This window comes from Muntiacus reevesi, chromosome X (genome assembly GCF_963930625.1).
Source record: "Muntiacus reevesi chromosome X, mMunRee1.1, whole genome shotgun sequence".
NCBI classification, from domain to species: Eukaryota; Metazoa; Chordata; class Mammalia; order Artiodactyla; family Cervidae; genus Muntiacus; species Muntiacus reevesi.
In genome coordinates, this window is record NC_089271.1 from 94,052,953 (window position 1) to 94,065,915 (window position 12,963).

General features: G+C 44.7%; 1 protein-coding gene across 1 annotated transcript in view; it reads left to right on the plus strand.

Annotated features, from left to right (window-relative positions):
- Positions 1 to 1,603: 1,603 nt before the first annotated feature.
- ESX1 (ESX homeobox 1) overlaps positions 1,604 to 12,963 on the plus strand; it is a 20,474-nt gene continuing 9,114 nt past the window's right edge. Inside the window, exons 1-3 of the mRNA XM_065916804.1 lie at positions 1,604 to 1,670; positions 1,864 to 2,263; positions 3,399 to 3,444. Of these exons, the coding sequence (XP_065772876.1) occupies positions 1,604 to 1,670; positions 1,864 to 2,263; positions 3,399 to 3,444 (513 nt within the window). The remainder of the gene's footprint in view (positions 1,671 to 1,863; positions 2,264 to 3,398; positions 3,445 to 12,963) is intronic.

Here is a 12,963-nt window from a genome sequence, read left to right on the forward strand (position 1 = left end):
GGCGGCCGGCCGGAGCGACAAACCCTTGTGTCGAGGGCTGACTTTCAATAGATCGCAGCAAGGGAGCTGCTCTGCTACGTAGGAAACCCCGACCCAGAAGCAGGTCGTCTACGAACGGTTTAGCACCAGGTTCCCCACGAACGTGCGTTGCGTGACGGGCGAGGGGGCGGCCGCCTTTCCGGCCGCGCCCCGTGTCCCGGGACGAAGGGCTCTCCGCACCGGACCCCGGTCCCGACGCGCGGCGGGGCGCGCCGCGCCGCGCCCCAACAAGTGATTCTTATAATATGAAGGATGTTAAAACGTCCTGGGACACCTGCAAACACTTCTTGGTCAAAGAACCAGAGTCTTCATTCGTGGCTTGGCCCCTTTTAATTTATTTGACACATCCGTAGGGAAAACAGTTCAGTAGTATAATTCTAGATAAATGGAGGGAGAGAAGAGGTGTGGAAATGGTAGTGGGGAATGCCTGCACTTCTGCCAGGTATACAGTACCGCCCCAGAATTAGGCGCACTTTAGGCGCTTGCAAAGCGGGATTCCTTAAGATGCGCAGCAACCTAGCACAGCAAATGTTGCCTGCGCCAGGAGCTGTCGGAAGGGGCCCGTGCAGCACAGGCATTCTTGGATGCACTAAGCACTTGGCAGGTTTTTACACTTGCACTCTGACGTGGGTTCACTACTAAAAATCTGAAGTCACTGGAGCTTTCCTAAGAGGCGCGTGGGACATCTTGCACTTTTCATTTGAGCACCCGGACTGCGTTGCAAACCCAAACAGCAAACTCCAGCTCCCGAAATGCACGGTGGGATCTGATTTCAAAAAACCCGTGCAAAACAAACAAAAAACAACCAGGCAAACAGCCTCCAAGCGTATCATTTCGTCTTAACCACTAGCCAGATTCTTGGACTTTTTGCGCGCGAATGGAGTAGAATCATATAGTCCCATCCATTCCACCAACTTCTGCTCAGAGCCCAATGCAAGAATAACTTCACCCTACTTTGCTTGGTTTGCTGGGGGTTCCGCGTCGTCCCTACCCCTACCACTCCACCTTTTCCTCTGGGAAAACAAATCTCGCAGTACTGATGAATTGCGCGAGGGTTGGGCGGACGAATATTGCTAAAACACTTCTCCACGAGCTCCAGGAGCCGAAGTTCCACCCCCGACCCCAAATGGCTTTCGCAATCCAGCACAGCCCCTTCCTCCAACCAGACATTTCGTCCAAGTTGGAAGCAGTCAATTAAACTACAAATTGGAGTCACGGTTCCCCGAACAAGAGTATCCACTACCAGCACCACTCTCACATGCACTCGCCCTATTTTACTTCCACGCCCTGGCCCCAACCGCAGACCCACGGGCCCCACCTACCCCCACCAGAGGCAACGTGAAACCTACTAGGGGGCGTCTATCCAACTCCAGCGCGTGCACTTTGAACTTGCGGAAGGCAACATACCTCTATATAAGGCGCGCAGTTCCAGTATCGGAGCCAGAAGAGGTTCCGGCGCCAGAAGAGCACCGCTGGAGACATCTGGTCCCAACTCGAGCCCAGATCCTCGGATCGCGACACCCCCAGCGCAGAGTCCGCAGAAGCGCAGGCTTTCATCGACAGCATGGATAGCAGCCACTTTGACATAGGATTCCACAACTTGGGAATCGACGAGGACGAAGAACTGCTTGGTTAGTGCCTAGACGGTGATGGCAGGTGCTTCGGCAAATCCCAGAAAAGGAACTTTCCCTGGGAAGGGCAGGTGGACGGGACACTGCACAGCAGCTCCTCCTCCAACACGGCGCCGGCCCCCTCCAGCCCGCGCACCGTGGGCTCCAGGCCCCCCTGCCCCAGTCTCTCCCTTTTGCTTTTCTCTTTTCCCAGATGTGGAGTCTACCCTGATCTCGGAGGTTTTAATTGGAGCGGAAGATGAAACTCGGTCCTCACCTGAGCCCGGAGAAGCAGCCGCAGCCGCAGCCGCAAACTACTTTGGCGAGGCGGACTCCAACCTCCTGGACGACGAAAACGGCGAGGGAGATGAAAACGGCGAGGGAGATGAAAACGGCGAGGGAGATGAAAACGGCGAGGGAGATGAAAACGGCGAGGGCGACGGCGGCGATTTTGAGCCCCCGCTGCAGCAGGAGGAGCCGGCCCCCCTGGCCATTCAGGGGCCCCAGATTGCGGGGAGAAAGCGGCGCCGCTGCCGTACTGTTTTCACCCGGTTGCAGCTGCTGGAGCTGGAGCGAGTTTTCCACCACGTGCAATACCCCGACGTGTTTGCACGGTAAGTGGCTGGCTCCGGAGACGCCCAGTACTTCACTGGCCCGCGCGCCTTCCAGGACGCCTTAGGTTCTTTGCCAGGACCCTCCCCCCTCCTCTCCCGGGCCAAAAGCCACTTTGGAGGCTCGAGGTCGCCGGGTCTGCCCTAGCTCGCGGTTGTTGGGGCAAAGCCTTCAGAACTTGCAGGGGTGCAAGAGAGGGGCAGAACTAGAGTGGAGCAAGTAAAGCAGGGCGGATTAATATTGATTTAATTTAAAATCTTGGTAAATTGCTCATCGTGGGGTTTTGCATGCATTTTTATATTTTAAATATTGCAGTAAAACTTTATCGTGGTTACTCCGCTTTTTCCACGCCTTTTAAATTTTGTGCATGAGGAGAGCGCCTCCTAGCCCTCACCCTGGTCTCTCGGCCCTGCCACGTGGAGCGCTGTTTCAGGCGGCAGAGTTTTGACCGTTAAAAAGCCCGGGCCGGAGCCCCCTAGAGTACGAAGTGGTTGTCGCTCAGTCGTGTTGGACTCTTAGCAACCCCGTGGGGTGTAGCCCGCCAGGCTCCTCTGTTCGTGGGACTCTCCAGGCAAGAATACTGGAGTGGGTTACCATTTCCTTCTCCGTAGAGTACGAAGGGGAAACTCTATTCTGTCCTGATAGGAATGGGGCATCAGGACGAATCGGTGTGAGGTTTATGGGTGCCCTTTCTGGTTCCACTGTATACAGCCTACGCCCTTGATTGCTTGACTGATATGCCTTGAAGTTTCTCCATGAGAGTTCACCGCTCCTTTTTAAAATAATCAGAAATACTTGGGCTTAAAACGCCGCTTTTTTGCGGGGGATGGGGGGTGGGGTGTGATTTTAGTTATTTTTATGGAGGGGTCTCAGTAAAAGTGAAAAGATTTTCAAGTTGGTTCTCTGCTGTTGCACAAATGGAAAAATTAATCGAGTCATATTGAAGTAACAGGCATTACCAGAAATTTTAATATATAATTCCCTTATTATATTTTAATTAATGGGTGAGTTGTCCACGGGAAGACCCTCCCTAAGTAAACCATAAACCGTATTACAGAAAATTGTAATTTACAGAAATGTAAATGATATATTTTATCCATAATTCCAAATACTGATTTGCACTTTTCCCCCTGTCAGAGAGGAGATTGCAAGACGTCTGAATTTGGCTGAAAGAAGAGTGCAGGTTAGTAAATCTCTCCTCTCACTCTCTACACACACACACACACAGAGTTTTTCACACACACACACACACAGAGTTTTTTTCCAGTAAATAAAGTTCATCTTCTAACACTGGCATCCTGAATTTGGCTGAAAGAAGAGTGCCGGTTAGTAAATCTCCCCTCTCTCTCTCTACACACACACACACACACACACACACACACACACACACACACACACACACACACACACACACACACACATACACAGAGTTTTTTCCAGTAAATAAAGTTCATCTTCTAACACTGGCATCCTGAATTTGGATGAAAGAAGAGTGCCGGTTAGTAAATCTCTCCTCTCTCTACACACACACACAAACACACAGAGTTTTTCACACACACACAAACACACACACACAGAGGTATTTTTCCAGTAAATAAAGTGCATCTTCTAACACTGGCATCCTGAATTTGGCTGAAAGAAGAGTGCAGGTTAGTAAATCTCTCCTCTCTCTCTCTACACACACACACACACACACACACACACACACACACACAGGTTTTTTCCAGTAAATAAAGTTCATCCTCTAACACTGGCATCCTGAATTTGGCTGAAAGAAGAGTGCAGGTTAGTAAATCTCTCCTCTTTCTCTCTACACACACACACACATACACACACACACACACACACACACACACACACACACACACAGAGTTTTTCTCCAGTAAATAAAGTTCATCTTCTAACACTGGCATCCTGAATTTGGCTGAAAGAAGAGTGCAGGTTAGTAAATCTCTCCTCTCTCTGTCTACACACACACACACACACACACACACACACAGACACACACACACACACACACACAGAGTTTTTTCCAGTAAATAAAGTTCATCTTCTAACACTGGCATCCTCAATTTGGCAGAAAGAAGAGTGAAGGTTAGTAAATCTCTCCACTCTCTCTCTACACACACACACATACACACACACACACACACACAGACACACACACACACACACACACACAGAGTTTTTTTCCAGTATATAAAGTTCATCTTCTAACACTGGCATCCAGAATTTGGCTGAAAGAAGAGTGCAGGTTAGTAAATCTCTCCTCTCTCTCTCTCTCTCACCACACACACACACACACACACACACACACATATACACACAGAGTTTTTTTCCAGTAAATAAAGTTCATCTTCTAACACTGGAATCCTGAATTAGGCTGAAAGAAGAGTGCAGGTTAGTAAATCTCTCCTCTCTCTCTACACACACACACACACACACACGCACACACACACAGAGATTTTTTCCAGTAAATAAAGTTCATCTTCTAACACTGGCATCCTGAATTTGGCTGAAAGAAGAGTGCAGGTTACTAAATCTCTCCTCTCTCTCTCTACAGACACACAAAAACACAGAGTTTTTCACACACACACGCACACACACACACACGCACACACACACAGAGGTTTTTGCCAGTAAATAAATTTCATCTTCTAACACTGGCATCCTGAATTTGGCTGAAAGAAGAGTGCAGGTTAGTAAATCTATCCTCTCTCTCTCTACACACACACACACACACAGACAAACACACACACACACAGAGTTTTTCTCCAGTAAATAAAGTTCATCTTCTAACACTGGCATCCTGAATTTAGCTGAAAGAAGAGTGCAGGTTAGTAAATCTCTCCTCTCTCTCTCTGCACACACACACACACACACACACACACACATACACACACAGAGTTTTTTTCAGTAAATAAAGTTCATCTTCTAACATTGGCATCCTGAATTTGGCTGAAAGAAGAGTGCAGGTTAGTAAATCTCTCCTCTCTCTCTCTACACACACGCACAGACACACACACACACACACAAACACACACACACAGAGTTTTTTCCAGTAAAAAAAGTCCATCTTCTAATACTGGCATCCTGAATTTGGCTGAAAGAAGAGTGCAGGTTAGTAAATCTCTCCTCTCTCTCTCTCTACACACACACACACACACACACACACACACACGCACACACATAAACACACACACACAGAGGTTTTTTCCAGTAAATAAAGTTCATCTTCTAACACTGGCATCCTGAATTTGGCTGAAAGAAGATTGCAGGTTAGTAAATCTCTCCTCTCTCTCTCTACACACACGCACAGACACACACACAAACAAACACACACAAACACACACACACAGAGTTTTTTCCAGTAAAAAAGTCTATCTTCTAACACAGGCATCCTGAATTTGGCTGAAAGAAGAGTGCAGGTTAGTAAATCTCTCCTCTCTCTCTCTACACACACACACACACACAGAGTTCTTCACACACACACACACACACACACAAACACACACACACAGAGGTTTTTTCCAGTAAATAAAGTTCATCTTCTAACACTGGCATCCTGAATTTGGCTGAAAGAAGAGTGCAGGTTAGTAAATCTCTCCTCTCTCTCTACACACACACACACACAGACACACACACAGACACACACATACAAACAGAGTTTTTTTCCAGTAAATAAAGTTCATCTACTAACACTGGCATCCTGAATTTGGCTGAAAGAAGAGTGCAGGTTAGTAAATCTCTCCTCTCTCTCTCTACACACACACACACACAGACACACACACACACACAGAGTTTTTTTCCAGTAAATAAAGTTCATCTTCTAACACTGGCATCCTGAATTTGGCTGAAAGAAGAGTGCAGGTTAGTAAATCTCTCCTCTCTCTCTCTACAGACACACAAAAACACAGAGTTTTTCACACACACACGCACACACACACAGAGGTTTTTGCCAGTAAATAAATTTCATTTTCTAACACTGGCATCCTGAATTTGGCTGAAAGAAGAGTGCAGGTTAGTAAATCTCTCCTCTCTCTCTCTACACACACACACACACACACACACACACACACACACAAAGAGTTTTTCCCAGTAAATCAAGTTCATCTTCTAACACTGGCATCCTGAATTTGGCTGAAAGAAGAGTGCAGGTTAGTAAATCTCTCCTCTCTCTCTCTACACACACGCACAGACACACACACACACACACAAACACACACACACAGAGTTTTTTCCAGTAAAATACGTCCATCTTCTAATACTGGCATCCTTAATTTGGCTGAAAGAAGAGTGCAGGTTAGTAAATCTCTCCTCTCTCTCTCTCTACACACACACACACACACACACACACACACACACACACACACACACACACACACACACACATAAACACACACTCACAGAGGTTTTTTCCAGTAAATAAAGTTCATCTTCTAACACTGGCATCCTGAATTTGGCTGAAAGAAGATTGCAGGTTAGTAAATCTCTCCTCTCTCTCTCTACACACACGCACAGACACACACACAAACACACACACACAAACACACACACACAGGGTTTTTTCCAGTTAAAAAGTCCATCTTCTAACACTGGCATCCTGAATTTGGCTGAAAGAAGAGTGCAGGTTAGTAAATCTCTTCTCTCTCTCTCTCTCTACAAACACACACACACACACACACACACACAAACACACACACACATACAGAGTTTTTCTCCAGTAAATAAAGTTCATCTTCTAACACTGGCATCCTGAATTGGGCTGAAAGAAGAGTGCAGGTTAGTAAATCTCTCCTCTCTCTCTCTACACACACACACACACAGACACACACACACACACAGACACACACAAACACACACACACAGAGTTTTTTTTACAGTAAATAAAGTCCATCTTTTAACAACGGCATCCTGAATTTGGCTGAAAGAAGAGTGCAGGTTAGTAAATCTCTCCTCTCTCTCTCTACACACACACACACACACACACAGAAACACACACACACACAGACACACACACACACAGATTTTTTCTCCAGTAAATAAAGTTCATCTTCTAACACTGGCATCCTGAATTTAGCTGAAAGAAGAGTGCAGGTTAGTAAATCTCTCCTCTCTCTCTCTGCACACACACACACACACACACACACACACACACACAGAGTTTTTTTCCAGTGAATACAGTTCATCTTCTAACACTGGCATCCTGAATTTGGCTGAAAGAATAGTGCAGGTTAGTAAATCTCTCCTCTCTCTCTCTACACACACACACACACAGAGTTTTTCACACACACACACACACACACACACACAAACAGAGGTTTTTTCCAGTAAATAAAGTTCATCATCTAACACTGGCATCCTGAATTTGGCTGAAAGAGGAGTACAGGTTAGTAAATCTCTCCTCTCTCTCTCACTACACACACACACACACACACGCACGCACACACACACAGAGTTTGTTCCAGTAAATTAAGTTCATCTTCTAACACTGGCATCCTGAATTTGGCTGAAAGAAGAGTGCAGGTTAGTAAATCTCTCCTCTCTCTCTCTACACACACGCACACACACACACACAGACACACACACACGCACACAAACACACACACACTGAGATTTTTCCAGTAAAAAAACTCCATCTTCTAACACTGGCGTCCTGAATTTGGCTGAAAGAAGAGTGCAGGTTAGTGAATCTCTCCTCTCTCTCTCTCTCTACACACACACACACACACACACACACATAAACACACACACACAGAGGTTGTTTCTAGTAAATAAAGTTCCTCTTCTAACACTGGACTCCTGAATTTGGCTGAAAGAAGAGTGCAGGTTAGTAAATCTCTCCTCTCTCTCTCTACACACACGAACAGACACACACACACACACACAAACACACACACACAGAGTTTTTCCAGTAAAAAAACTCCACCTTCTAACACTGGCATCCTGAATTTGGCTGAAAGAAGAGTGCAGGTTAGTAAATCTCTCCTCTCTCTCTCTACACACACGCACAGACACACACACACACACACACACAACACAGAGTTTTTTCCTGTAAATCAAGTTCATCTTCTAACACTGGCATCCTGAATTTCGCTGAAAGAAGACTGCAGGTTAGTAAATCTCTCCTCTCTCTCTCTACACACACGCACAGACACACACACACACACAAAAACACACACACACAGAGTTTTTTCCAGTAAAAAACGTCAATCTTCTAATACTGGCATCCTGAATTTGGCTGAAAGAAGAGTGCAGGTTAGTAAATCTCTCCTCTCTCTCTCTCTACACACACACACACACACACACACACACACACACACACACACACACATAAACACACACTCACAGAGGTTTTTTCCAGTAAATAAAGTTCATCTTCTAACACTGGCATCCTGAATTTGGCTGAAAGAAGATTGCAGGTTAGTAAATCTTTCCTCTCTCTCTCTACACACACGCACAGACACACACACAAACCCACACACACAAACACACACACACAGAGTTTTTTCCAGTTAAAAAGTCCATCTTCTAACACTGGCATCCTGAATTTGGCTGAAAGAAAAGTGCAGGTTAGTAAATCTCTTCTCTCTCTCTCTCTCTACAAACACACACACACACACACACAAACACACACACACATATAGAGTTTTTCTCCAGTAAATAAAGTTCATCTTCTAACACTGGCATCCTGAATTTGGCTGAAACAAGAGTGCAGGTTAGTAAATCTCTCCTCTCTCTCTCTACACACACACACACACAGAGTTCTTCACACACACACACACACACAGATTTTTTCCAGTAAATAAAGTTCATCTTCTAACACTGGCATCCTGAATTTGGCTGAAAGAAGAGTGCAGGTTAGTAAATCTCTCCTCTCTCTCTCTCTACACACACACACACAGAAACACACACACACACACACACGCACACACACACAGAGTTTTTTTTACAGTAAATAAAGTCCATCTTTTAACAATGGCATCCTGAATTTGGCTGAAAGAAGAGTGCAGGTTAGTAAATCTCTCCTCTCTCTCTCTACACACACACACACACACAGAAACACACACACACACACACACAGAGTTTTTTTTCCAGTAAATAAAGTTCATCTTCTAACACTGGCATCCTGAATCTGGCTGAAAGAAGAGTGCCGGTGTGTAAATCTCTCCTCTCTCTCTCTACACACACACACACACAGAAACACACACACACACAGACACACACACACACAGAGTTTTTCTCCAGTAAATAAAGTTCATCTTCTAACACTGGCATCCTGAATTTGGCTGAAAGAAAAGTGCAGGTTAGTAAATCTCTCCTCTCTCTCTCTACACACACACACACACAGAGTTTTTCACACACACAAACACACACACACACACACACACACACCAAAACAGAGGTTTTTTCCAGTAAATAAAGTTCATCATCTAACACTGGCATCCTGAATTTGGCTGAAAGTGGAGTACACGTTAGTAAATCTCTCCTCTCTCTCTCACTACACACACACACACACACACACACGCACGCACACACACACAGAGTTTGTTCCAGTAAATAAAGTTCATCTTCTAACACTGGCATCCTGAATTTGGCTGAAGAAGAGTGCAGGTTAGTAAATCTCTCCTCTCTCTCTCTACACACACGCACACACACACACACACACACACGCACACAAACACACACACACAGAGATATTTCCAGTAAAAAAACTCCATCTTCTAACAGTAGCATCCTGAATTTGGCTGAAAGAAGAGTGCAGGTTAGTAAATCTCTCCTCTCTCTCTCTCTCTACACACACACACACACACACACATAAACACACACACACAGAGGTTTTTTACAGTAAATAAAGTTCCTCTTCTAACACTGGCATCCTGAATTTGGCTGAAAGAAGAGTGCAGGTTAGTAAATCTCTTCTCTCTCTCTCTACACACACATACACACACACACACACACAGACACACACAGCGTTTTTTCACAGTAATAATTTCCATCTTCTAACACTGGCATCCTGAATTTGGCTGAAAGAAGAGTGCAGGTTAGTAAACCTCTCCTCTCTCTCTCTCTACACACACACACACACAGAGTTTTTTTCCAGTAAATAAATTTCATCTTCTAACACTGGCATCCTGAATTTGGCTGAAAGAAGATTGCAGGTTAGTAAACCTCTCCTCTCTCTCTTTACACACACGCACAGACACACACACAAACACACACACACAAACACACACACACAGAGTTTTTCCAGTTAAAAAGTCCATCTTCTAACACTGGCATCCTGAATTTGGCTGAAAGAAGAGTGCAGGTTAGTAAATCTCTTCTCTCTCTCTCTTTCTACAAACACACACACACACACACACAAACACACACACACATACAGAGTTTTTCTCCAGTAAATAAAGTTCATCTTCTAACACTGGCATCCTGAATTTGGCTGAAAGAAGAGTGCAGGTTAGTAAATCTCTCCTCTCTCTCTCTACACACACACACACACAGAGTTCTTCACACACACACACACACAGATTTTTTCCAGTAAATAAAGTTCATCTTCTAACACTGACATCCTGAATTTGGCTGAAAGAAGAGTGCAGGTTAGTAAATCTCTCCTCTCTCTCACTACACACACGCACAGACACACACAAACACACACACGCACACACAGAGAGAGTTTTTTCCTCTAAATCAAGTTCATCTTCTAACACTGGCATCCTGAATTTGGCTGAAAGAAGAGTGCAGGTTAGTAAATCTCTCCTCTCTCTCTCTACACACATGCACAGACACACACACACACACACAAACACACACACACAGAGTTTTTTCCAGTAAAAAAACTCCATCTTCTAACACTGGCATCCTGAATTTGGCTGAAAGAAGAGTGCAGGTTAGTAAATCTCTCCTCTCTCTCTCTCTCTACAAACACACACACACACACACACACACACAGAGTTTTTTCCTGTAAATCAAGTTCATCTTCTAACACTGGCATCCTGAATTTGGCTGAAAGAAGAGTGCAGGTTAGTAAATCTCTCCTCTCTCTCTCTACACACATGCACAGACACACACACACACACACAAACACACACACACAGAGATTTTTCGAGTAAAAAAACTCCATCTTCTAACACTGGAATCCTGAATTTGGCTGAAAGAAGAGTGCAGGTTAGTAAATCTCTCATCTCTCTCTCTCTACACACACACACACACACACACACACACACACACACACACACACACACACACACATAAACACACACTCACAGAGGTTTTTTCCAGTAAATAAAGTTCATCTTCTAACACTGGCATCCTGAATTTGGCTGAAAGAAGATTGCAGGTTAGTAAATCTCTCCTCTCTCTCTCTACACACACGCACAGACACACACACACACACACAAACACACACACACACAACACAGAGTTTTTTCCAGTAAATCAAGTTCATCTTCTAACACTGGCATCCTGAATTTGGCTGAAAGAAGAGTGCAGGTTAGTAAATCTCTCCTCTCTCTCTCTACACACACGCACAGACACACACACACACACACAAACACACACACACAGAGTTTTTTACAGTAAAAAACGTCCATCTTCTAAAACTGGCATCCTGAATTTGGCTGAAAGAAGAGTGCAGGTTAGTAAATCTCTCCTCTCTCTCTCTCTCTACACACACACACACACACACACACACACACACACACACACACACACAACACAGAGTTTTTTCCAGTAAATCAAGTTCATCTTCTAACACTGGCATCCTGAATTTGGCTGAAAGAAGAGTGCAGGTTAGTAAATCTCTCCTCTCTCTCTCTACACACACGCACAGACACACACACACACACACAAACACACACACACAGAGTTTTTTACAGTAAACAACGTCCATCTTCTAAAACTGGCATCCTGAATTTGGCTGAAAGAAGAGTGCAGGTTAGTAAATCTCTCCTCTCTCTCTCTCTACACACACACACACACACACACACACACACACACACACATAAACACACACTCACAGAGGTTTTTTCCAGTAAATCAAGTTCATCTTCTAACACTGGCATCCTGAATTTGGCTGAAAGAAGATTGCAGGTTAGTAAATCTTTCCTCTCTCTCTCTACACACACGCACAGACACACACACAAACACACACACACAAACACACACACACAGAGTTTTTTCCAGTTAAAAAGTCCATCTTCTAACACTGGCATCCTGAATTTGGCTGAAAGAAAAGTGCAGGTTAGTAAATCTCTTCTCTCTCTCTCTCTCTACAAACACACACACAAACACACACACACATACAGAGTTTTTCTCCAGTAAATAAAGTTCATCTTCTAACACTGGCATCCTGAATTTGGCTGAAAGAAGAGTGCAGGTTAGTAAATCTCTCCTCTCTCTCTCTACACACACACACACACAGAGTTCTTCACACACACACACACACACACAGATTTTTTCCAGTAAATAAAGTTCATCTTCTAACACTGGCATCCTGAATTGGGCTGAAAGAAGAGTGCAGGTTAGTAAATCTCTCCTCTCTCTCTCTACACACACACACACACACAGAAACACACACACACACACACACACAGAGTTTCTTTTCCAGTAAATAAAGTTCATCTTCTAACACTGGCATCCTGAATTTGGCTGAAAGAAGAGTGCCGGTTAGTAAATCTCTCCTCTCTCTCTCTACACACACACA